Source organism: Felis catus, chromosome C1, assembly GCF_018350175.1.
Source record: "Felis catus isolate Fca126 chromosome C1, F.catus_Fca126_mat1.0, whole genome shotgun sequence".
NCBI classification, from domain to species: Eukaryota; Metazoa; Chordata; class Mammalia; order Carnivora; family Felidae; genus Felis; species Felis catus.
This window is the reverse complement of record NC_058375.1, coordinates 118664850-118692250: the sequence shown is the minus strand read 5'-3', so window position 1 is coordinate 118692250 and position 27401 is coordinate 118664850. Positions and strand designations below refer to the sequence as shown.

General features: G+C 45.3%; 1 protein-coding gene across 9 annotated transcripts in view; it reads left to right on the top strand.

Annotated features, from left to right (window-relative positions):
* CFAP221 (cilia and flagella associated protein 221) overlaps positions 1–27401 on the top strand; it is a 106821-nt gene that overhangs the window by 12857 nt on the left and 66563 nt on the right. For 8 of the 9 annotated variants that reach the window (XM_045033667.1, XM_045033674.1, XM_045033672.1 and 5 more), the window contains exons 6-7: positions 2108–2208; positions 22335–22438. In XM_045033667.1, coding sequence (XP_044889602.1) covers positions 2108–2208; positions 22335–22438 — 205 coding nt within the window. The remainder of the gene's footprint in view (positions 1–2107; positions 2209–22334; positions 22439–27401) is intronic. The other variant, XM_045033673.1, reaches the window with a different exon arrangement.

Here is a 27401-nt window from a genome sequence, read left to right as displayed (position 1 = left end):
AAGGGGCAGAAGGATGTCAAGACTTCCATCCTGAGGGAAGAATGAGGAAATGATACGGTAAGTGAAGTTCTCACCCAGTGCGTATGTTCCTTGGGCAGTTGGCGTGAGTGGCATGAGGGTCCTTGTCCAGTGACATGGGCCCCAGGTGTGAGAGCCACAAAGAACCAGGGCAGAGCCGTGAGACATCATTTGCTGTAGGTTTCCTGCCTGCCCTGGCCTAGAAACCTCATTTATCGTGTAGCGCTAGGAGCTGATAAGGACTTTTTCAAGTAGCTTCGACATACTCCTTTAAGTGCTAGGTGACAAAATTAGCAACACCCCTAATTTGTGATTATAAACCCCAGGGACTTGATGGTGTCCTGTGGGAAGGCCCTCAGAGGCAGCCCTGGGGGTCTGCAGGGAGGTGGGCGCCTGTGTGGCCTGACCCCAGCTGGCTGCGCCATGTGAGTCCCTGTGAGCCTCTTCTAAGCCAGTGAATTCGTCCCGTGGCCTCCAGCCGGAGCCCAGCGCCACGTGCTGTCAATCCCTCTCTTCAGACTGTCCCCCCCACCGCGACACTTCCCTTTGCTCTCCCACGTCTGGCTCTTGCAAGTCAAGAAGCCTTCGGGTGAACTAAATTTAATTTTTCAAAACTAAAACTGGAAGAGTATGTTTTAGTGATCAATGAGTTTCAATTTTTTTTCATTTTTAAAAAATTTTTGAGACATTTATTCATTTTTGAGAGGCAGAGAGAGAGAGACAGAGCACGAGTGAGGGAGGGGCACGGAGAGAAGGGGAGACACAGAATCCGAAGCAGGCTCCAGGCCCCGAGCTGTCAGCACAGAGCCCAGCATGGGGCCTGAACTCACTTACTGGGAGATCATGACCTGAGCCGAAGTCAGACGCTTTAACCTACTGAGCCACCCAGGCGCCCCAGTGAGTTTCAGTTTTTAAACAGAAAATAAAAAAGCTCAACTAAAAACTAGAGTATTGCTTTCAGAAGGAGTATCTGTACCAAGAATACAAATCTCGAGGGCAGACGTACAGAGCGCCACAGCACTTCTGCTGCTACTTAATGGTAGCGCTAATAATGATACCTTGCATTTATGCAGTGCTCTTAACTCTTCCAGGCCAGCACCGGCTTTCATTCTTTTTTTTTTTTTTTTTCAATGTTTATTTATTTTTGGGACAGAGAGAGACAGAGCATGAACGGGGGAGGGGCAGAGAGAGAGGGAGACACAGAATCGGAAACAGGCTCCAGGCTCCGAGCCATCAGCCCAGAGCCTGACGCGGGGCTCGAACTCACGGACCGCGAGATCGTGACCTGGCTGAAGTCAGACGCTTAACCGACTGCACCACCCAGGCGCCCCCCGGCTTTCATTCTTAAAAATACCTTTAGGGGCGCCTGGGTGGCTCAGTCGGTTAAGCGGCCGACTTCAGCTCAGGCCACGATCTCGCGGTCCGTGAGTTCGAGCCCTGCGTCGGGCTCTGGGCTGATGGCTCAGAGCCTGGAGCCTGCTTCGGATTCTGTGTCTCCCTCTCTCTCTGCCCCTCCCCCGTTCATGCTCTGTCTCTCTCTGTCTCAAAAATAAATAAACGTTAAAAAAAATTAAAAAAAATACCTTTAAAGTGAAGGCGAAATTATTCCCATTTTGCAAAGGAAGAATCGAGGCCTGGAGAGGTTAACAGTCTTGTTCAAGGTCATACGTTAGGCAGGGCCGGAAGTAGATGTGCCCTATACCAGTTCATTGTTTACTGTTCGGTGCCATCTGGATCAGCTGCTGCCATCATGGTTTCTGTTCCTCTCAGGCTACTGCCGATTGTGTTTTCTTCTAATTTTCTGAAATAGAAGCCGATAGATTACTGTCTTTGTGTCTACACAAAGGCATCATCTCCCCTGGGTAATAGTGCATATCGCTTCAATGAAATGTGCTTAGAATCGCCTACATTTTGGTTATAGCTAAGAAAGCTCAGTATGTCTAATGTTCTGGTTAAGCACTCAGCTTTCTTAAGGAAATATTTTTAACGATAGAAGACAACATAAGCAATAAAGTGCCTACAAGTTCACCTTTGAAAATTATAGCCTCCAGTATGATAAACTTTTGACTTTTTTTCCCATTAATTTTAGGGCGATGACACTTTGCTCATTCCTATCCATGCCTATCCTGTCATGAACACACTGGACTTTCCCTCATTCATAAATCTATCAGATGTTCTCCTTGGTGAAAGGTGAGTTACCAAGATGACCTACCAAAACGCCATAGGTCATGAAAAGTTAAGAGATACGCATAACAGAAACTGAGATTTGTATTTTTCCTAGGTTTGTATTTTTCTAGCTGAGTCAGCCTGGACTTAATAGTCGGAAAGGTAAAACAAAAACAAAAGCCCGTGTCACAATATCGCGAGCAAGGAAGGGAATTTATGGGGCCATTTAACTGAAAGCTGCAAGGTGGATCTTCAGGCACGGCTGGTTCTAGGGGTTTAAATCAGCTTTCAGGACCCTGCCTCTCTCCATTTCTTGGTTCTGCTTCCCTCTCTGCAGGCTTCTTTCACAAGAGGCTTCCCCTTCACAGGGGTAAGAAAGCTGCCAGAGCTTTAAACACTGTTGGCAACAGGGGTTGGAGGGACTGGAGGGGTTGGGGGTGTTCAAGCAAAAGTCCCAGGATTGAGTCTTATCGGACCAACTTGGATCTTGTGCCCATCCATTAACCAAACTCTGCTTTGGGTGGGAAAGCGAAAAGAACAGAAAGTTACTGTCCAAGCCACGTCTCAGATTCCTCGACTCTGTCTTATTGGGAAAATAGTCTCCCGTGTCATGTACCTGTTGTTGTTTTTTTCCAGTAAATATTCATTAAATATTTACTACGCATACCTAAATATCTCTACCTGTCCCTAGAGATATAAAACGATGGATACTGAGCTGTTAGATAAAGCTATATAATGGCCATGCCAGTTGTTATTACTTCTATACTGGCTGGGAAATATATACCGTCCTGAGCTCCCGTCCCTCCATCCCAGCTGCCTGGCCCCTTTCCTGCCCTCCGTGCCACCTTTGAATGATTCAGCAACTAAGTTGTTGATACCTGGCCATTTGGGGGTCGGGGGGGAGACATCTGCGGGACATGGCCTCGCCTTATAGCCACTCTACTTGGGTGCTGCCCGGAAGTCCCGATTGATTGACACTTTGAACATCACCCATGGCAAAAAGGTAAATCGACAAAGGTTCTGATCCTGAATGTCTCAGAGTCTAATGGGGATAGAATCTTGGCGTCGGTTAATTACATCGATCGCTAAGTGCTGTATGTATTAGAGACACATTGGGGGTCCTATATAGGCCCAGAACATGAAGCTGACTGGAGAAATGGGAGTGATTACTCCTCACTTCTCTGGGGGTGACATCTGGTTGTCCTAAGAGGACTCCATAGGGTGGTAGAATATGAGGATGGCATTTGAGGCGGGGAAATAGCACGTACAAAGGCATGGTGGCAGCAGAGAGCCTGGACTATATCTTATAGGTGATTTAGCCACTGGAGGGTGTTAATTCACCCAGTAGCTGGCAGATACTAGATGTCTCTTGCTATAGGTCCAGATGGTGAACAAAGACTGGGCTTCAGCATGCTTTGGGGGTGAAAGCGAGTTCAAGTGCCTGCAGCAGCACTGAGCAGGGTGCGTACAAATTGCTAATGACCAGATAGCAGGGTTAGGTAGAGAGAGAGCCAGCTGAACCCTTTGGGATGAGGGACCGCTTATAGACTAATATGTATAGCTTCATGGCCCTTCCTTTGTAGTACCATTTGGCATCCTTTTTTTTTTTTTTCAACGTTTATTTATTTTTGGGACAGAGAGAGACAGAGCATGAACGGGGGAGGGGCAGAGAGAGAGGGAGACACAGAATCGGAAACAGGCTCCAGGCTCTGAGCCATCAGCCCAGAGCCCGACGCGGGGCTCAAACTCATGGACCGCGAGATCGTGACCTGGCTGAAGTCGGACGCTTAACCGACTGCGCCACCCAGGCGCCCCACCATTTGGCATCCTTGAGCGAAACCCCCAAATTAATTCTGAAATAGTGGCCTTAGTTCAGCCGACGTGTAACGTTCTCCTCCTACCCGCCCCCCAGCCACACACCTTCCCATGACCTCTGACTCTCCATCCGTCTATACTTTTTTTCTCAAATTCGTTAAGAATTACAAATAAATAATACACACAGAAGAATATATAGTCATGTGTAAGGTTTAAACAATAATAATATAATGAACACTGCCTTCAAGACATAACACATCACCAGTAACTTTGCAGCTACTACTTGGACTTTTGTGATAATCATTTCTTTGATGTATTTTAGTAGTTTTGCCACATATGCATGCACCCCTAAGTAACACATTGTTTCGTTTTGCCACATATGCATGCACCCCTAAGTAACACATTGTTTCGTTTTGCCAGTGTGGGATCTTTATATAAGTGGAATCTTACTGTATGTAAGTTCTCCTGCAACTTGCTTTTTTTTTTTTAATTTTTTTTTTAACGTTTATTTATTTTTGAGACAGAGAGAGACAGAGCATGAACGGGGGAGGGTCAGAGAGAGAGGAAGACACAGAATCTGAAACAGGCTCCAGGCTCTGAGCCGTCAGCACAGAGCCCGACGCGGGGCTCGAACTCACAGACTGCGAGATCGCGACCTGAGCCGAAGTCAGACGCTTAACCGACTGAGCCACCCAGGCGCCCCTACAACTTGCTTTTTCTATTCCACATTAGGGTTTTGTGGTTTCGCCATGTTAACTCACATAGCTAGAGTTGGTGTCCACTGAATGGATTCACCACGATTTTTTTTTATTTTAGTTTTTTTTTAACGTTTTATTTATTTTTGAGAGAGAGCACGAGCGAGGGAGAGGCAGAGAGTGGGGGTGACAGAGGATCTGAAGAAGCATGCTCTGTGCTGACAGCAGTGAGTCCGATGCGGGGCTTGAACTATGAACTCATGAACAGTGAGATCGTGACCTGAGCCTGAAAGCGGATGCTCAGCCACCCAGGTGCCTTGCTTTGACCAGCACTGCTGATGTACATCCCTGCACGTGGTGTGGAGCACATGTTCTAGAGTTTCTCCAGGGTATGCATCTACAAGTGGATGGTCTACCACAAGTTCACCGTTAACTTTGTAACACCAGCTTGTTTTCCAGAATGGCTATGCCCATTCACACGCCTACCTGCAGCTCAGGAGAATTCCTCTCTGCCTATACCACTGCCGAACGATGGGTATTATCAGATTTTGACATTTTCACTGACATATATTCTTGCCCCCTTGCTCTTCAGCCCTCTGTTTATTTTCCGGAACACATTTTGCCAGAGCTCTATCCCAGTATTTCCTCTCTCCCCCTCTTCAACCCTTCCTGTCTTCACCCAGTCATTGTCAGTGCTAAGTGCTCTGCAAAGTTGAGTCCCTCCTGGCAAGACCCACTCACTCTATGCATTTTGAGGCCAAATATAGCTATTTCCTTTAAATGGGTGACTATAGTGACTTTTATGAAAATCAAAGTGGTAGAAAAGTAGGAACTATCTAACTTCCTAGTTCTTGAATCCTTCTTTCCTTCCTTCCTTCCTTCCTTCCTTCCTTCCTTCCTTCCTTCCTTCCTTCCCTCCTTCTTTCTTTCCTTTTTTCCCTCCACAAATTTCAAATTACTTTTTGTTTGGGTCATAAGCCAGGCTTAGGAATTGAGAACAATGGCAGGGGCACCTGGGTGGCTCAGTCGGTTAAGTGTCCAACTTTGGCTCAGATCACGATCTCATGGTTCATGGGTGCCATCCCCGTGTCAGGCTGTGTGCTGACAGTTCAGAGCCTGGAGTCTGCTTTGGATTCTCTGTCTCCCTCTCTCTCTGCCCTCTTCTGCTCACACTCTGTCTCTTTCTCTCTCTCTCTCTCTCTCAAAAATAAATACACATTAAAAAAAAAAGTTAAAAAAAGGAATTGAGAACAATGGTTTAATAAACTGGTGAAAACAATGTAGCTTATAGTGCAGACATTAGTGTGATTCTTTTTTTTTTTTAATTTTTTTTTCAACGTTTTTTATTTATTTTTGGGACAGAGAGAGACAGAGCATGAACGGGGGAGGGGCAGAGAGAGAGGGAGACACAGAATCGGAAACAGGCTCCAGGCTCCGAGCCATCAGCCCAGAGCCTGATGCGGGGCTCGAACTCACGCACCGTGAGATCGTGACCTGGCTGAAGTCGGACGCTTAACCGACTGCGCCACCCAGGCGCCCCATAGTGTGATTCTTAATACATAAATCTACCAACTTACTGAGAAGCTTTTCCCAAACTATTTTGTACATAATGCCCTTCATTTATAACCAGAATGAAAATTTCAGCTAAACAGTTTATTAAAACTGTGTATAATGGTGTGAAATTTAAAAAATTTTTAAAAATGGTGTGAGATTTTTAAAAGGATAAGCATGCCCCTTTTTTCCTTCACACATACTGGCAGCAGGCAGTATCCTCCCAAGGCTTTATGCCCTTTACTTGACAACTGTTAACTGTCCAAACTGTCTTCTGCTTCGTTCAATCTAAAAACATCTGGTTATGGGGCAGGAGGGAAGGATTTGAAATGGCTTTCACCTTAAATGTTCTCTGTTCATCCTAGGCTACCTTGAGGGTTGAAGGTACTCTTTGGGTGGGTTCTTTATTTGGGATTCATTCATTCATTAGATGTTTACTGAATGCCAGTGGGTGCAACGCACCATGTTAGGTACTGAGTACACAGAGATGCTTAAGAGCTGAGATCATGACTAAGCAGACAATCCTAATGTCTAATGTGGGTGTATTCAGAGCAAGGACACCTAACCCAGTGCAGTGGGAAGTGAGGGCATTTGGGACAGGGGGTGGGAAGTGCTCAGACAGGATTTTCTAGAGGAGAATATCTCTGAACTGAGGTGTTGCAGGGTTTTTTGTTTTGTTTTGTTTTGTTTTTTGTTTTGTTTTGTTTTGTTTTTTTAGTGTTTGTTTATTTTTGAGACAGAGAGACAGAGCATGAGCAGGGGAGGGGCAGAGAGAGAGGGAGACACAGAATCCGAAGCAGCCTCCAGGCTGTCAGCACAGAGCCCGACACGGGGCTCGAACTCACAAACCGTGAGATCATGGCCTGAGCCGAAGTTTGACGCTTAACCGACTGAGCCACCCAGGCGTCCCCGTGGAAAAATATTTGAAGAGGACAAAACCTTCTAGAAGTCAGACTCCTTTTGAATAGCGCCATACACCAACAATTCTCAATATTACCGGTGATGAAATATTCCTCCCTACAAGGGCAGACTTGTTCCCAGTTGCTGCTCAGACCCATGAGAAGCGATCACCTCATTCGTGACCACCAGTCTCCCTGAGGCCTCATTTTTGTTCCTATCACAGTGTTTCCTCACCTGTGCGGCCCATTGGGACATCTCTGGCAGTGGGCTTCTGGCTCTTTCTCTGCCTCAGTGTGAGCCCACCCCCCCCCAAATCTATGCACACGGAACACCCCCAACACTGCTCCTTCGGTTTCTGCAGGGGCTGCTTGAGAGATCGGGGCGGGGACTAGACGGGGATGCACGTCCCATGCTGAACTCTACACTTGTCCCAGCTGCTTCTGTGCCCGCCTCACCCGGCTCTCCTTCCCGCCCCGCCCTGCCCTGGGGCAACTCCAGTCCGCACCTCCTTCTGCCCTGCGTCCACCTGTCTTGGTGTCTTTTAGAGATGGGGGCGCCTGGCTGCTTGCAGTCTTGCTTCTGGCTCTCTCTGCTCCCACCTTAGCTCCGCATCCTCGGCCTCTCCGTTTGTGCCTCCTCATGGAAAACCTAAATCCCCGCATGGTTTTCTAAGGAGGTTTTAGATTGTTGGAAGAGAACGAAGTCCACCAAAGCTTGTCTGTTGAAGACTGTTTTTAGTCCCCAACTTGTCATTGCTTCATTCATTCATTGATCCATCCATCCATCCATTCATGCGTCCATTCATCCACTCTGAATTGGACCTGCTGACCCCCAATTTGTAGCTTCTGATTTAATTAAACTGCTGACCTGTTTGGTTTCGTTCAAGATGGTGGTGGCCCGCACAGTTTTGTTTTGTTTTTTTTTTAAACCTTGAATTCGCTGTCAACATTTAAAAATCAAAAGATTTCACATAAAAATTTAGATTTTTACTTTTTTTTTTTTTTTTTTTTTTTTAAAGAGAAAAAGGTGCTGGGGTGGCTCAGTCGGTTAAGCATCCAAGTTCAGATCAGGTCATGATCTCATGGTTCATGGGTTCGAGCCCCTCACAGGGTCACTGTTGTCAACGTGGAGCCCGCTTCAGACCTCTGCCCGCCCCCCACCCCCGCCTCTCTGCCCCTCCCCTGCTCATGCTGTCTGTCTCTCTCAAAAGTAAATAAACATTTAAAATGCATTAAAAAAAAAAAGAAAAGATCCAGCAATACTGGGTCCACGGTCCTGCATGATCACAGTTAGTTCAATGGAGATAAAACAGAAGCTGCCTCTTTATTTTTTTTTTAAAGTTTATGTATTTATTTTGAGAGAGAGAGAAAGGCAGAGAGGGAGAGAGAGAGAATCCCAGGCGGCCTCCTCACTATCAGCACAGATCCCGACTTGCGGCTCGATCTCACAAACCATGAGATCATGACCTGAGCCAAAACCAGGAGTCGGACGCTTAACCGACTGAGCCACCCGGGCACACCTGAAGCCGCCTCTTTAGAGGGCAGTGCCTTTGCCAGCTCACCGCAGTCCCCACCACTCCTTATCACCTCACATACAGCCCTCCTCACTCCTTTTTGTTACTTGACTGGCCTCTGAGGACTTGCGGCAAAAACACTGAAAAGGAGACAAGGCAGCCAAGGGTCGGGTTCCACAGCACGGACCCACTGATGGCTCTGGAGCCCTTCTGTCTTCATGTCTACTCCAGGCTCCCTCTGCTGCATGCTGGCTGTGTGACCCGGAAACATGACAGCCTCTCTCTGCCTCTTAGAATCCTCATCTGTAAAATACAGTGCGTAAGAGTCTCTGCCTCTTAAAGTTGTTCTGGAGGATTAAACAGGTTAAAGTAGGACTTATTAATAGTTAACAACATTTGTAAGTTTTTAATACTTACGAGTACTAAGAACGGTGCTTAGCATGTAGCTCCTGATTCATATTAGCTATCACCATGATCATCATCATCATCACCCAAGAGATTTTCACCTAAGTAACACACACGTGAGACCCAGACGGGTTGGCTCACACTTGAACAAAGGTAGACAGCATATAGAGAAATCGGGATGAGAAGCTCGGAGCAGGAAGGCGGTGGCCAAGTTGAAGGTGGCCTTCCGACACTGAGCGGCTGGGCTAGCAGCTGAGGGGCGTGTGTGAAGCTCTGGAACAGCCAGGCAGGTACTGGGCCCCAGCTGGGGAGAGTGGCCCAGTGGCAAGTGCCCAGAGGGGCAGGGCAGGGAGGAGGGTGTGGCTGTAAGTCCAGGATCAGGAGCTCTTTTGTCTTGGCATTTATACTTAAAAAAAAAAACAAAAAACAGGTTTTGTTGAGATATAATTCACATGTCATAAAACTTACTAATTTAAAATGTGCAGTTCAGGTCATCTGATGGCTCAATTGGTTAAGCGTCTGGCTCTTGGTTTCAGCTCAGGTCATGATCTCCCAGTTCGTGAGTTCAAGCCCCGTGTCAGGCTCCATACTGACAGTGAGGAGCCTGCTTGAGATTCTCAGTCTCCTCTCTCTCTGTCCCTCTCCTGCTCACTCTCTATCTCTCTCTCTCTCTCAAAATAAATAAATAAACATCCAAAAAAATAAATAATAAATAAAATAACATGTACGGTTCAATGGATTTTAGTATATGCAGCCATAACCACAATCAATTTTAGAACATTTTCATTACCCCAAAAGGAAACCCATTATCCACTCTTCATTTTTCCCCTCAGACTTCCTAGTCTCGAACAGACTCCGACTTTCTGTCTCTATAAATTTGCCTATTCTGGACGTTCATATGATGGCAGCATACATTACATGGTCTTTTGTGACTGACTTCTTTCACTTAGCATCATGTGTCCCAGGTTCATCTAACTTACAACATGTATCAACACTTCATTCCTTTTTATTGCCAAGTAATATTCCATTGTGTGCCTGTACCACATTTATCTATGCCTTCATCGGTTGATGGATATTGATTGTTTCCACTTTTGGGCCACCTTGGATAATGCAACATTTGTGTGCATGTTTTTATGTGGCTACATGTGCTCAGTTGTGTTGGGTGTATACCTAGGAGTGCAATTGCTAGGGAATGTGGGAACTCTATGTGTAGTGTTTCAAGGAACTGTGGAACTAATTTCCAAAGTGGCTGCACCATTTTTAATTTCTACTGGCAATGTATGAGAGTTCCAATATGCACTTGCATTTGTAAATGTCAGAGTAAAGCAGCCATTTCTACAGCTAAAGAAAAATTACAATGACAAAGGTGATGGGAAAATATAAATCCAACAGAAGGTAGATTCAAAGGGTATATTTTCCCTTTGCATATAGAATCAATTTAGACAAAATGGCTAGAAGTCACAGGGCCTGCATTTAATACCACCAAATTTGCTTTCTTACTTTGAGGTTGCTTCTAGAGAGAAGCAAGTCTGGCCTGGATAGCGCCTCTCCGAGGACTGGATAGTCTTCACACATTTTCCACAAGGTCATGAAGTAGACTCACATATATTCATCAACCCTATTTCCACTGGCTGGATTTGACGGTCATAAATTTTCCTTGCTGAGATAAAATCCCATGTGGACATTTGCCAGCTACCCATAAACAACCATGGTGGCTCGAGATCTGGTAAAATGTATTTTTGACAGCTTCTGTAAATAACCAAAAGTTGCATTCTGGTTTCTGTCCAACATCGCTAAATCAAACACTGGGGTGCAGAGGACTTTCAACTCTCTTTCCCTTTTGTAGTTTGAAATTCTGCTTTATAACTAGTCTCACCACCCTGGCTGATTAAATTCTGTGACCACGTGATAGCTTAAAAAAAATTTTTTTAACGTCTTATTTATTTTTGAGACAGAGAGAGACAGAGCATGAACGGGGGAGGGGCAGAGAGAGAGGGAGACACAGAATCGGAAGCAGGCTCCAGGCTCTGAGCCATCAGCCCAGAGCCTGACTCGGGGCTCGAACTAATGGACTGTGAGATCTTGACCTGAGCTGAAGTCCGCCGCTTAACCGACTGAGCCACCCGGGCGCCCCGATCATGTGACATCTTAGAGAGTGCTGTCGATAAAATACGATTTTCCCCTTCCTATATGCGCAAGTAAAGAAGAACTTGCTGCTTTTAGGTACTGAAATTCGGTATCTTTCCATTTTTGTGGTTCTAAACAATTCATATTAATTCATCATACTCTGTGGTTTCTCTAGCGGTGCTTACCTGCTACCAAATAACTGGTTGAAATCTGGAACAAACCCAGTCAGTTGACCGGTTGTTCTCTCCATGGGGCATCAACTGATCTTCCTGGCCCCAAGCTGACTCTGTTGACTGTTTGGTTAGTGTGCTTTAGACAAGCTTATGTGAAAGTCACCTGGGTCCTCTCCTGGATTCCCTGTCACTTCCCATTTTTCACTCTGGGCCGTGCCATAGACACGGCAGCCATGTTGCTCTAAAGCAAGTGGAACTCTTGAGTTTATCTCAGGGATACAGATGCTGTGTAGACCACAGGGTCACATTAACAACACCAGTAGAACCGGTCCCTGGCTGCACCATTCCAAAGCCAGGATATTTTAGCCTCTGGAACTTTTACACAAGTTGAAGAATTTACCAAAGGATGCTTTTCCTTAGGAACTGAACCTCATGACTCATTTTAGAAAGTGTGGGAATGGCCAAAGTCAGAGTAGGATGTCCGAATGAAACTCAGTTCTCTCACTGCCCTACAGTTGAAAGCATGTGGGTCATGGGAGAAGGTGCATCCTTAAACTAGCACTGGAGGGAAAGATCGACAGTGCAGGTGCCCAGCATAGACAGCAACCAGGTCCTTTTTTGAACTGTGCCAGGAAAGAGTCTCCGTGTGAAAGGCCCACCGACCAGCTATACCTGAGTTAGAAAGAAGGTGCCAGAATGACTACAAAATTGATCTTCAGAAGGGTTTTGGGGAGCCCTCGCTACCCAAAGAGAATAATTCCCATTTCTTAGCTCATCCAGGGAAACACATTCCTTACTCATTCTAGGGACTCATTTCTCATATCCCAAAGTCAGAGTTGACTTGAAGGAGCAGCAGCATTTTGTGGAAACTTTCTGACAAAGGCAACTTGGAGCTCATCAACACACTTGTGCTTTAATTTATTTCGGCCCCTACTTGGGATTATTGAGCCGTCGTGAACGTACATTTCAGAATTGCTTCAAAGCTGATATTCAGACTTAAAAAATTGCTGTCACTTAACAGCCTAAATGTTTACTGTATGAAAAATTCTACCACATTTTATAGTTAAAATTGCTTTGATTTAATATCCCTTTGTTGAGCTAGTATCTTGACCCAGTCTCTGTGAATTTTAGCAGGAAAGAAAATCCTCCCACCCCTAAACCATAGAGATCTATATTAATAATTAAAGGATATAAATGCTTTCCCCTTTCATTTTTTTTTTAAATTTTTTTTTAACGTTTATTTATTTTTGAGACAGAGAGAGACAGAGCATGAACGGGGGAGGGTCAGAGAGAGGGAGACACAGAATCTGAAACAGGCTCTGAGCTGTCGGCACAGAGCCTGATGCGGGGCTTGAACTCATAGACCACGAGATCATGACCTGTGCCGAAGTCGGCCGCTTAACCTACTGAGCCACCCAGGCGCCCCTGCTTTCCCCTTTCATTCAGCAGATGCGGGTACCGTCAACAAAGGGAACTTTCTTTTCTTTTTTTTTTAAATATCTTTAAAAAAATTTTTTTTTTTAACATTTATTTATTTTTGTGACAGAGAGAGAGAGAGAGAGAGAGAGAGAGAGAGAGAGAGAGACAGCATGAACAGGGGAGGGTCAGAGGAAGAGGGAGACACAGAATCTGAAACAGGCTCCAGGCTTTGAGCTGTCAGCACAGAGCCCGACGCGGGGCTCGAACCCACAGACCGCGAGATCATGACCTGAGCCGAAGTCGGACGCTTAACTGACTGAGTCACCCAGGCGCCCCAACAAAGGGAACTTTCAACGGAAGGCCTAAATTATTATTTTTTTTCAAGTTTGTCTCACAAAATGTTGAAATCTAGACTTTTGACTCTTGGAGAAAGTGATGGCAAGTCTAGAAAACTGAAAATGGGGAAAGCACTATTGACCTTATTGAAGCCTGGCTTTCATACTCTGCTTTCCTCCCTTAGTTTCTGTACAGAATTATGTGGAAAACTGCTCAGTTGGTTTGCGTGGGGCTCAGGAAAGGAGCGGCACAAATGTATGGCCGGCATCTAGAGCAAAGGAACGTGTGCATCGGGGGCAGTAATGGAAGGTGGCGTGGTTCGGTTTAGGGTCCTCTAGTCTTTCAAATGATTCCTTAAGCTCAACAGTATATAAATGTTGTGACTTACGTGAAACTACCAAGCTAGTATCACGGACCAAGCAGTGAGAACTTGAAAATGTTTTACTTTTTAGGGGCACCGGGGTGGCTCAGTCAGTTAAGTGTCCAATTCTTGATGTCAGCTCAGGTCTTGATTTCAGGGTCGGGAGTTCAAGCCTAGCACTGGGTATGAAGCCTACTTAACAAAAAATAAATAAGTAAAATGTAGAACATTTTAATCTTTTTAATGTTTATTTTTTATTTTTGAGAGAAAGAGGGGGACAGAGGATCTGAAGAAGCAGGCTTTGTGCTGACGGCAGCGAGCCCGATGAGGGGCTTAAACTCATGAACCGTGAGATCATGACCTGAGCTGAAGGCAGACGCTCAACTGACTGAGCCACCCAGGCACCCCTACGTTTTATTTATTTTAATGTTTACTTATTTATTTTGAGAGTGAGGGCACATGCATGCACCCGCGCACAGGAGTTGAGAGGGGGGAGAGGAAGAGAGGGAGAATCCTAAGCAACCTCCATGCTCAGCGAGGAGCCCGGCCTGGGTCCGATCCCACGACCGCGAGCTCAGGACCTGAGCATATATCAAGAGTTAGACGCCCAGCCAACTGAGCCACCCAGGCACCCCAGATGTTCTACATTTTAAATGCTGCAAAAAATATTCATGGGTCAGTTCCTAATTCTGATATTTAAGAATACAACACAGGGAGTTTCCATAAGTCTACCCAAAGCACGTTCCTGTGGATAGTTTTCCGTCCTGGAGAGATACCGCTAAATTGAAAAATGAACGTGTGCATCGGGGGCGGTAATTAAAGGTGGCATGTTTCCATGGTTCTGGACACTCCCCCTCCTCTCTTTGTTTATACAACTGTTACATCTCACACCAAACACTATCCAAGCAGCCACATCTGGTCACCACTGTTGTTGCACTCCATGTTCTACTTCAAAGGTTTGTGATACCTACACACGCATGTGCATACACACACTTTTTTTTTTTTTAACATTTATTTATTTTTGAGATAGAGGGAGACAGAGCATGAACGGGGGAGGGTCAGAGAGAGGGAGACACAGAATCTGAAACAGGTTCCAGGCTCTGAGCTGTCAGCACAGAGCCTGACGCGGGGCTCGAACTCAGACTGCGAGATCACGACCTGAGCTGAAGTCGGCTGCTCAACTGACTGAGCCACCCAGGTGCCCCACATACACACACTTTTAGTGTGGTTTCTAGAATGTGATGATTTAATGCCTGTCAAAACACTTAGAACAGAGTAACTAGCCACCAGCCCACTGAATTGTGACTCTTTTTTTCTTAAGTAGTTGCTTTCTCTTGAATATGCCCCAAATTTCTTATGAAAAATCCTAATACCATTTCAAGACCAGAATTATTTGAATTTAAGTTGCTTGGCTTTAAAAATTCATTTCTTGCTCCTCTTCCAAGTGAGCTTTTTGTTCTAGTAATTGCTGGTGGGTAAGCCATAAGACTAGAAGCTGGCAGCTGGGCGCCCTGCTGGCTGTGTCAGGCCAGACATTATAGGGCACTTAGCTCTGAGGAAGCATGTTTGGAACACAGTTGGCATGAGGTTCCTTCTGCCCTCTATTCTAAAAGAAGAAGAGGCCTAGCAGTAGTTTTTAGTGTATCCTCTTATCTTTTCCGAATAAACGCTATATTTTTCTCAACAAAAGGAAAAAGCAGTCTGCAGGAGGCTTTTCATCTCCCTTCATGTCTCGATTTAGTTGCTTCCTTTCCCTTGAATGTGACTCTCTTGTTCGATGCCAGATGTCCCTGTTCTCTGGTCTCCGGCCACAGGCCCTGCTCCAACTCAAAGGAGCACCCCCTGAATTTCCTTCCTTACCCCATATTATCCCTCTGGTGAGTTGTAAGGTGCAGTTTTCTCTAACATTTGTTATTTATCTGAATACTCTCATTTTAAAATGAAGTTAATGTTTAATTTTTAAAAGGTATTATATATTATTGTATGAGACCACTGACAGGAGGTGCTTAGAGCAGGCATATTCAGAGACAGAAGGTAGAAAGAGTGGAGGCTGCCAGGGGCTGGGGGTGTGGAGGAAGGGGCAGGTAGTGTTTAATGGGAACAGCGTATCAGTTTTGCAGGATGAAGAGAGTTCTGGAGAAGGATGGTGGTGATAGTCACACAACAGTGTGAATGTGCCTAATGTCACCGAACTGTGTACTTAAAAATAGTTAAAATGGTACATTTTATGTTATGTATGCCTTACCGTTTTTTAAGTGTTTTTTTTTTTTTTTTAATATGAATAGGGCACATATTATCTCTGCGGATGGCAGATAACATGTCATGGTCACCTCGAACTTTTTCCGAATTCAGTTCCATTCCAGCCCCTAGAGAAATGCCTTAACTTCTTTTACCAAGAAGGCAGAAGTGACCTCATTTAATTCTGATTTTTCCCTAGGGTTGCACCTTTTTCTAAACTACAGAGGCATGAATGAGAGCAGGGAACGGGGGATTTTACCAACAGGGAGGACTAAGTAATTAGGTGGAGAAAAGAGTTGAACCAAAGGCAAGAAAGGAGCTCAAAGGCCAGGCCAGCAGGACAAAGACATCGAATCTCCCTGATTCTTTGACTCTTTCTTGTTCTTTGCCTCCAATTTTGGTCTAAGCTTAGGCTAAAAAGGAGGGTGGTGTTTAATTCTCTAGGTGTAAAAAATAATTAAATGCCTGCTACTTGAGGGGCGCCTGGGTGGCTCGGTCGGTTAAGCGTCCGACTTCAGCTCAGGTCACGATCTCGCGGTCTGTGAGTTCAAGCCCCGCGTCGGGCTCTGGGCTGATGGCTCAGAGCCTGGAGCCTGCTTCCGATTCTGTGTCCCTCTCTCTCTGCCCTTCCCCCGTTCATACTCTGTCTCTCTCTGTCTCAAAAATAAATAAACGTTAAAAAAAATTTTTTTTAAATAAAAATAAAAAAAAAATGCCTGCTACTTGAACATGTAAATTTGTGTTTTTCTTTATTTGACTATATCATTAAGGACCACGGGTCCACTCTGCTTCCGGTTTGAGGCTCCAGTCCCGGTGAGATTAATTGTGTCTTTGAAAATAAGATAAGCAGCAAATGAAAGTTCATACGAACATAAATTATCCTAGATGAAAGGACATACTTTGAAATTTGAAACGTAATTTACCCTCAACTCTATGTCTTTTCAAATTGTTGCCTGTTTGTGGGAGGTGGGGTCTGGTTTATCAGGCAACTAATCATTATGTCTGCTTTCTTTCTGTTTTGGGGGTCACGCTCTGAATACAAAAATTTACATCTAAAGCTTAAAGAAAAATAACTAGCCAGCCCCCAAATTTCTTCCTTTGTCTCTGTGTGCATAGCAGTGCTTGAGAGGAGGCTGGTAACATTTGAAGAAAGGTCTTGGGATTTTCTAGGCTTCTCTTGCTGATGGGGTAATGAAAGGAAATGCCTTCTAAACGTTTTTTAAAAATTTTTATTTATTTTTGAGAAAGAGACAGAGTGTGAGTGGGGGAGGGGCAGAGAGAGAGAGAGAGAGAGAGAGAGAGAGAATCCCAAGCAGGCTCCACACTATCAGTGTGAACCTGATACAGGGCTTGAACCCACAAACCATGAGATCATGACCCAAGCTCAAATCAAGAGTCAGGTGCTTAACAGACTGAGCCACCCAGGTGCCGCAAAATAGGGAACAATTCTTTTGAAATACTTAGTATGTTTTTGTATATCCTTTTAACGTACTTAATAGATATTTATACAGAGCCTTAGCATAACCAGTAAAATGCTTAAATAATAAAGTAACAGGTATAAAAGTTGTGGTTAACTTCAAAAGTACTAACTTCTATCTGCTTTGAGATTTTTAACTGGCCGCTTCCTATAAGTTACAGAAGAACTCAGGGTCCTGTTTGTGCCTGTGAAACCATAGGCATAAGTTATGTGTATGTATTCATGTTTCTTCAGTGTAGATCAGTTTTTTGTTTTTGTTTATTTCACGTTTCTATTTAAATTCCAGTTAGTTAACATACAGTGTAATATTCGTTTCAGGAGTAGAATTTAGTGATCCATCACTTACAAACAAAACCCAGTGCTCATCACAAGTGCCCTCCTTAATACCCATCACCCATCCCCATCCATTTAGCCCATCCCCTGCCCGCCTCCCCTCCAGCAATCCTCAATTTGTTTTCTATAGTCAAGTGTCTTGTTTTATGGTTTTAATGGTATTTAGCATAGGAATTTAGTGTAGAATTTCTAAGTCCCCTTAGAATCTAATGGGACTCTGTTTTTTTCAAACAGGAAACATTTCTGAATAAACTAAACTTTATATTTGTCAAAATTCTTTGTGACCCAAAGTCATCCAGACTGTCCTTGATTTATGATTTTGGTGGTCATCCGTGCGAATTCGACAGCCATAATATGAGCTGCAGTAAGGAACACAAATCTGTATTCTGTATTACTTGCACTGCAATGTCTCCTTCAGAATCAGGGTGCTTGGAATTCTGTGCCCTTAAGGAATTGTTTGTTTTTCCAGACTGGTTAATGCATCGGGAACTTGGCTTCACGTAATCATCACTAAACAAATACCCTTACACCTTTTCTATGGGAATTATCGGAGGTCTAAAATTAGTTTTAAATTGGGCATATATAAAAGCTCTGGCAGGGTTTTTGTTTCTGTTTTTGTTTTTGTTTTAGCTCAGAAAACGCAAACATGCAGCTCTTAGCAGAAGATTCTTGAGCAGCCGGCTTTACCTCACTGGGTGGCTCTGAGCCGATGGCTGGGGTTAACGCCCCAAGCACCATCCAACTCGTGTGGCTGTGGGAGTCCCCAGCCTGGTCTTCAGAGACCACGTCTGAGCAGTTTAGACTTCACATTGACCATCACCCACAGCTACTCATTCTTTTTTTTTTTTTAATGTTTATTTATTTATTTTGAGAGAGAACATGAGCAGAGGAGAGGCAGAGAGAGGGAGAGAGAGAATTCCAAGCAGGCTCCGCACTATCAGCACAGAGCCCCATGCGGGGCTCGATCCCACGAGCAGTGAGATCATGACCTGAGCCGAAATCAAGAGTCGGATGCTCAACCGACCAAGCCACCCAGGCGCCCCAAGACTGCTCACTTCTTGAGGGGCATATGTAACTTGTACGGTTAGTTTTATCTCCCCAGGGCTGTGGAGCAGCTGATGTTCAGTGGGACCCCAGTGTCTTGAAAATGTAATGACCTTTATGCGCCCTGTGTTTCAGAATTAGGAAGCACGTCAGAGAGTTAAGATGGACTGGCTGCTTCTAGAGAGTCTGACCAAGGACAGGGTTTATGAATTTGGTAAAAAAAAAAAAAAAAAAAAAAAAACCTATGAAGGGTTCATCTCACTGCTGGCTGAAGAGATTACTATGTATAATGATCCTTGACTTGAATTTATATCACTAGATATAATTGACAGAATTAATTTCTAGAATTTACAGATTGACAAGAGAGCAGAACAACTTCATAGGAAAATAGGCAGAGGATATGTACCGATAGTCCATAGACGAGGAAACCCAAACGTCTCCCTCTGAATAGAAGGTCAACCTCGAAGAAATGAACGTGAAAATAAAATGAGATAGCACTTTACCCCCATTGGGCCAGAAGGAGTTAAAATGTCTGAAAATCCTGTGTCGGTAAGCAAGAGAGGCTCTCATAGGCTGCTCATGGAGGTAGACATCAGTAAAAGGGCTTTGGAGAGCATTTGGGCTATGTCTAGTAAAGTTGCTAATTTTACTTTGCTCGTAACCAGCAATTCTTGTCAGTTATACCTGGAGTAGTTCTGGTATAGATGCGTGAGTCACACACAAGGATTGTCACCGCCACGTTGCAATAGTGAAAAAAGTGCAAACAACCTAAATGCCCCCAGCGAGAGAGTAGGTGGACAGGGGTGACATAGTCATGTACTAGAATTTTCATCCCCAGTGAAATGAACGAACAGTACTTCGTGTATCATGATTCGAAATTGTGTATCAGGGATAAATCTGCAGAGTGTTGAGCGACATTAGCAAGTTTTGGAATGGCATTGTTGAAAACAAGTAATACCATATTATATATTTCGTGAGCACATACACATGTGGCAGTGTTATAAAAATGCTTGAGGATGGTAGACAGCGGAGACGAGGTAGGGATCACTCCTGGAGAGAAAAGAAGTAGAGGGGGGCGGAGAGGTGTACAGGGAGCTTCAAGTGTTCTGCAGTGTTTTATTTCTTTGAAAATGAAACACTGATTTATCCAAAGCGGAAGATTTGAGAGCTTGATGGTGGATAAAGGGACCTCTCCTTTTTTTTAATGTTTATTTTTGAGGGGCGCCTGGGTGGCGCAGTCGGTTAAGCGTCCGACTTCAGCCAGGTCATGATCTCGCGGTCCGTGAGTTCGAGCCCCGCGTCGGGCTCTGGGCTGATGGCTCGGAGCCTGGAGCCTGTTTCCAATTCTGTGTCTCCCTCTCTCTCTGCCCCTCCCCCATTCATGCTCTGTCTCTCTCTGTCCCAAAAATAAATAAAAAACGTTGAAAAAAAAATTAAAAAAAAATGTTTATTTTTGAGAGAGAGAGACAGAGAGACGGAGAGAGAACAGGGGAAGGGCAGACAGAGAGGGAGACAGAGAATCCGAAGCAGGCTCCAGGCTCCAGCACAGGGCCTGACGTGGGGCTCGAACCCACATACTGAAGATCATGACCTTGGTTCATCGACTGAGTCACTCAGGCTGTATTTTTCTTTACATTGAGATACTCCAGAAATTTAAAAAAGGTAGTGAACTTAATTAAACCCAAGTAAAAATGCTCGTGGCATAATTTTTTTAAGTTTATTTTTATTTATTTTGAGAGATAGCAAGCAGGGGAGGGACAGAAAGAGAGGGAGACAGAATCCCAAGCAGGCTCTGCTCTGTCAATGTAGAGACTGACATGGGGCTCGAATCTCCGAACCGTGAGATCATGACCTGAGCCAAAATTAAGTGTTGGCTGAGCTACCCAGGTGCCCCTCCTGGCATAATTTTTTTTTAATGTTTATTTATTTTTGAGAGAGAGAGACAGAGAGACAGAGTGTGAGTGGGGGAGGGGCAGAGAGAGAGGGAGACACAGAATCCGAAGCAGGCTCCAGGCTCTGAGCAGTCAGCACAGAGCCCGATGCGGGGCTCGAACTCATGGACCGCGAGATTATGACCTGAGCCAAAGTTGGACGCTTAACCGACTGAGCCACCCAGCCGCCCCGTGGCATAATTTTTAAGACCACATTTGAGCTATACTATATCCTCAGAACTACTACTAAAAAAGAGTTACTCTACTTTGCTCCAACAAATGTTTGTTGAATGTTTGGCCTGTGCAGGACTCTGGAATTTTGTTGAGGTTATGCTAGAGAAGTGAGTAGACCCAGTTCTGCCCTCATAGGACTTAGAGGCTCCCAGGTAGACAGGCGCTGGGCAGGTAAAGAAGAGGGTCCTGATGGGAAAGGTCCCCACACAGACTAGGTCGGGATGGGCACCACCCAGAAGGCAGCACGCTAGCTGGTCTGGCCTCTCTGCTTACAGTCATATTCCCCCAGGACTGGGAGATGTGAGGGAGGAGTGTAGTGGGCAGGAAGGCTCTCGTCGAAAGCTTAAGGAGTAAGGACCGACCACGGGGCAGGAGGGCAAGATGGGCTGTGAGGGCCTGGGAGTTACGGGGTAGAGAAGGGAGGAGGCAGAAAGGCCAGGGAGAGAGGGCAGGGCTGAGTCTCTTAGTGGAGGAGCTCCATGTCCAGGTGCTGAAAGGGGCCCAGATAACCCTCCCCAGCTCTGTGTCCGTAGGATGCCAGGGACAAGTAGAGAACTCGGCTTCTCCATGCCTTGCTCATCCCACAAACTCTGGCCCACCTGATCGAAGGAGAGGACATGAGGAGAAGCTCAGGCCTCTCTGAGAGATGTCACAGCTGTAATGACTCCTGTAGTGCCCTAAGGGACCACCGCAGGCCCAGTCAGAAGTTGGGCTGGTCTTGGCTGAGGGAGCATTTCCGAATTCACAGACCCTCTCCGGGTCCTCTACTGCTTGTTTGTTCTTCTTACCAAACAGTCTCTGGCATATTTCCATCACACACAGCCGGAAGTGTGGTTTCTTCAACACGGTCTAGTTCTAAGCTCTGTAAAGGCCAGGAGCTTCCCAGGCTTCTTTGTGTAAAGCCTGCCCATTGAGTGCTCCCTAGGTTCCCTGGGGCCCGTTGTGTGGCAGAGAAGCCCTTTCCCTGTGACTGAGTGTCCACAGGATAAACCCACTGGTACTCAAGAGGCAGTGAGGACCGAGGTATTTGGGGTGTGGAAACTGGGCACAGTTGACCTGCCTTGAATCCCGGTTCTGCCATTAACTAACCGTGTCACCTCAGACAGGACACTTATGTTCTCTCGTGCCTTGGTTGCCTTGTCTGTGAGTGGGGATGATCGATCACAGTACCCCCTCATGGGATTAGAAGAGTTAATATTTGGGAAATGTATACAGTAGCTGGCACCCGGGAATTACTACAGCCGCATTGACTATGGTCTTTTAAATTTTTTTAATGTTTATTCTTGAGAGAGAGAGAGAGAGAGAGAGAGAGAGAGAGAGAGAGAGCATGAGTGGGGGAAGGGGCAGAGAGAGAGAGGGAGACACAGAATCCGAAGCAGGCTCCAGGCTCTGAGGTGTCAGCACAGAGCCCCACAAGGGGGTTGAACTCATGAACCACGAGATCATGACCTGAGCGGAAGTCAGATGCTTAACCTACTGAGCCACCCAGGCGCCCCTGTTGTGGTTCTTTATTATGTAACTTGAGTCTATTCCTTGGTATCAAAAGAACTAGTTATAAAGAAAAAAATTTTTTTCCTTTTTGTTTTTTTTTTTTGCAGCAAAAAATATGTTATCCCTTTACAGTGCAGCTGCCCTATAGATTTCGAGTTTCATATCACTCTGATTCAGTCTCATGAAGCCTTTACCGTTGACCCATTATCAGGTAAGGAGAATCAAGGTTTCAAGTTTCCAATTTCCTCAGAGTTCTCAGATCAGAGAGGATTTGGAGAGTAGGCCTCAAGTTATGAAAGAGAATAAACTTCATTTGAATATGGTTTTTTCACATGTGTAACAATAGCAAATTTGACGTACCTGACATATTGTAAATTGGGATTGGATACCAGAGAATGAGGACACTTTGGGATCATTTGGGTCATGCAGATCATTTATAATAGCATCCAGGTAAATCTCTTTCACGATCAACACTTGAAGTTGGAAACTAATCCATTCCTACTCTAATTTTGGCTCTTGGTATATCCTTGGATTTGCATTCATCTTTTCATTCAATTTCAAATAACATGGGAACATTATTTCTTACCAAGCGTTTGGAGTGTTATTGAAAGCTCTTGTGAATTTGCTGCACGTGGTGTGGCCAGTCCGTCTTCGCCTGCCCTAAAGGACGTAGATCCTGACACTGCTCAGGACTTTTGGAAATGCCGTCTCCATCTGAAGTGATTTCTGCTTCCCGGTTTCCGTCTCTTGATGTTTGGGTTTGGGCTTTAAATATCTGTCCACAGCAGTCTGCTGTGAATACTAAAATAGTTTTGTTTTTGAATGTCTGGGTAGGAATCCATTAATTTCCTGATTGCAAGTGCATAGATGAGTGTTCAAAGCAGAAATTTTGAATTACTTCTAAATTATGAAATGTATATAGATTATTTCCTGGGGAACCAGGAGCCATTCTGAGATTTGGGAAATTCAGCGTAGCTTTACCATTTATACTGCATAAAACAGGACCTGATTCTCTTTCCAGAGAGAAGGTTTATTATTTTTAGGCTTTAAAAAGAAGAGAGAATAAGTGGTTACCAAAATTGTACTAAATAATATTACATTTCTGCTTTTAATTATAGTTGATGTTCTCACTCTAAGCTTTTTGGTAGAGTAATAATAGTAACACTTAGTAACTATTATATACCAGGCACTATTCTAAGTGATAGATACAGATACATTTTATATATGTGTATGTACCTATACATTAAAAAAAATTTTTTTTTAATGTTTATTTATTTTTGAGAGAGAGAGACACAGTGTGAGTGGGGGAGGGGCAGAGAGAGAAGGAGACAACAGAATCTGAAGCAGGCTCCAGGCTCCGAGCTGTCAGCACAGAGCCCAGTGCGAGGCTCTAACTCACGAACCGTGAGATCATGACCTGAGCTGAAGTCAGATGCTTACCGACTGAGCCACCCAGGCGCCCCTATGTACCTATATATTTAATCTGCACTACAACCAGGTAAGATTGGTACAATTATTATTTCCATTTGATAGACATAGAAATGAGGTGCCAAGTGTTTAACTTATCCAGGGACACTTAGTAGTAAGAGGCCGAGGTGGGACTTGAAAGCAGTTATTCTGGTTCCAAAGCCTGTGCACCTGCCTCCTAAAATACAAACTGAATTTTTGCCTTAACTCCAAAAGGTTATAAAAATTTGACCCACGAGGTAAGTTGGTAAAGTGAGCTAGCTCCTGCGATCTTAGTCCAGGCTCTGCTTAGAGATTATGGCAAGAAAGAGGAGGGGTTCCTCTTCCGGCCTGGGCCATCAGACCATACTGGAGCTCTGGGACTGTGCCTGAAAGCCACGTGCTAAAACAGATCCAGATAAATCCCAGTGAGAGGGCATCAGGTCACGGCAGGAACAGGGATGGGGGAGCCTCAAGAAGAGAAAGGTATTGGAGGCAGGCTATCTGTGTCAGTAACAGGAATCACCGTGGTGTAGAAAGGAACGGCCTTGGCCCCGGTGGCTCCCGGTACATCACCAGAGACGCTTAAATATGAAATCGGTTTCTTATCAAGCAGCCAGTTCACCTTCACCAAAGGCTCAGACGGCAGATGGGGCTTAGAGTAGGGCAGGGCCCCAAGACGTTGAACACTTAGGACAGCTATGAAGCCAAGGGAGCCATCCCTGGTGATTTGCATTTAGTAGCCCTGGGAAGGGTCTGGTTTTCTGTACTGGTAACAGGCACCTCCAGGTGATTCTGATATAGGCATTCCTCAGTGGTTCTTGGTATTCACTGGACAAGGTTCACCAGTAAGATCCTGTCCCACCTGATGGTCTGTAGAGCTGTTAAGGGAAGAGAGGGAACCACCGAGATTTCCGAGCAGTTGTGATAGGAGCGGTTTTTTAGGAAGGCCAGCGTAGCTGCAGTGTGCAGGTGTGACTGAGGTGGGAGCAGGCAGGAAACCAGGAACTCATTGTATCGGGAATGAAATCGCGCGGGCCTTGAGAGCCTGAACTAAGTCGGTTATCGGTGCCAAGGAAAAGAAAGGGAGAATCTGGAAGAAAGCTAGAGGTTCTTGTGGCCAAGTCATACTTCTGCCAAGAACTGTTGTCCCAAGACACAGAATATTAATCGACCAGAAGGGTTTTGAAACACGGCCTATTCGTAAAACCCGTGGAATACATACATAAGCAGGTAAGTGCTGAGCATCGATGAACGACAACTGTACTTAAAAATCATGCAGGTGTGTCCTTGAGCATTCAGATTGTAAATTGCACAGCCACATAATTCAGACAAATGGGGCCATGAGCTCTTTGATCCACCTGATAAGCTTTCCTTGCCCTGGTGCTTTGTTTGTTGCTTATCTTTTAAATTCTTCCCTTGGGGCGCCTGGGTGGCACAGTCGGTTAAGCGTCCGACTTCAGCCAGGTCACGATCTCGCGGTCCGTGAGTTCGAGCCCCGCGTCGGGCTCTGGGCTGATGGCTCGGAGCCTGGAGCCTGTTTCCGATTCTGTGTCTCCCTCTCTCTCTGCCCCTCCCCCGTTCATGCTCTGTCTCTCTCTGTCCCAAAAATAAAATAAAACGTTAAATTCTTCCCTTAAGTGAAATTAAGTTGGACATACCAGTTTGAAGTCGAGAGAGAGGTGGGAGCTAGGGACATATGTTTTGATGTCACCTAGGTACTGATGGAACATACTGCTGGGGGTCTGGAGATGACATCACCCGGGGAGCAGGGGTGGCCAGAGAAGAGAAGAGGATGGAGAACTGAGACCTGAGCACACAGGCACTCAGAGGACACCGGGGGGGAAGTGGGTGCAGGACAGAGACCAGGAGGAAAATCTGGAGAGTGTGAGGCAAGCAAAGCTGTGAGTGAGTGAGTGAGTGAGTGAGCGAGCGAGCCAGGGCTCCTGAGCTTTGGGGATCCACCTATACGATTTCAAATGTTCTGCGTCATATGGATGGTGTTGCTGATGTGACTGATGTGCTTGTACACAAGCAGGTCTCCTGGGCTGGACCGCTCAGCCTCCTCGGTAGCCATTTTATGAGGCCTGGTGCATTCCTTGGCCCACTGGTCTCTCTGGCATTTTCTTGCTTTGGTTTCCCACTTTGTTAATGTACTGATGCGTCTGTTATACATCTTCGAGGCTATGGAATTTGCTGATGACTTTTACTCACCTGGAATAAAAAAGCTCTGTCTGCGAGGACGGTGACTGCAGGTCAGGTGCATGTAGCCCAGGCAGGTGCTGGGCTTTTCTGACTTGCCAGGCATCTGACCTGACTCCTAGGTCTTATACAGTTGGACAGTCAGGGATCACATTTCGGCCAGTTACGTCCTTATTGCCCCCATTTTATAAATAGGACCCAGATAGGCTAAGAACCATGGGCTGATTTTACACAGGGCGTATAGTTATAGACACTGTTTTAGACACATCTTTAGAGGCGGTGGAGACATCCATGGTCCATGGGGTTATAAAGCAAGTTCTCCTCTAGGAGCTAGAAGCATCATTTATCCATGCCTTCCAGGCATTTCGTGTTCAGGCTTGCCAAATGAAAAAAATTTGAATAAAGCTAATTCCATTTACAAGATACGAATCTGACATAGTGCCCCTGACTTTAACTCAACTGGCCACTTGCCCACTGGGCGTCCTTAAGATGCATGTGTGTGCGATAGCTATCAGAAGCTGGATCTGTTGACTGTGCCAAGATCTTCCTGAGACTGGGGGAAAGGAGTGAAGGATTTTGTGACCTTCTTTACAGTGCTGACAAGAAATCGTATACAATTAAAGCATCAAGAATGCTCACTCCGTTGATAATTTTGGAAGAGGCAGCAATACATTTTATTAGTGTTGGAGAACAGCCAAATGCCACACACAAAAAAAAATTGTTGAATTTGTTCACTTTTGAACACTTGGAGATCCTGGGCATTCACTTGGTGTCCCATACCCTCAGACGAATGCATGCAATTCATATAAATAGTAAATTGTAGCATACAATGGCTAGTTAAGCAAGAGTTCCTGAGGACTATTGCCCAGAGTTCTTATAGAAAGTTTTAATACTTTTGTTCTCTTTTTTCCCCAGTGATGAGGCATAGAGCAGCCATTTGGAAATAATTTTATATTTTGCATTTTCTTATGAAATGCAAATTTATGACAATGTGATACTGATTTGGGAGTAATCCCAGAGCCTCTGGCCTCGCTTTGGACCCAGACTACTTTCTGATTATAAGCAACCCAGCCCGGAGCACATCTTGGCAAAGAATAATTTCCCTTACCCCTGGATGAGCACTAGGATGCCATAAAGAGTGCACCCTACGTATCAAAGCCCAAGGCACCTCCATGCACCTCTTACTCTGGGTGGGCCAGAGGGACTTGACCCCGAGTCCAATCATGTGATCTCCGTTGGATTCATTCATACTCCTGTAGCACCTGCCATGGTGCCGGCCATACCCCAGCATTTACCCATTTAAGTTTCAACAGGAAGTGAGGGTTAACTCATTTTTTTGCGTCTTTTTTCTCCAAAGGCTCCTTCCCCACTGGCTGAGGTATTTTATCATGTAACAAGCCTCACCGGCAGGTGAGAATCCATGAGCAAACCCCTTCCTTCCAGACAAGAGTATGAGTAGGGAAGGTTGCCCCTGCTTCTCCCCACCTCACTACACACCTGTTGGTGGGTGAGACAGAAGACCCCCA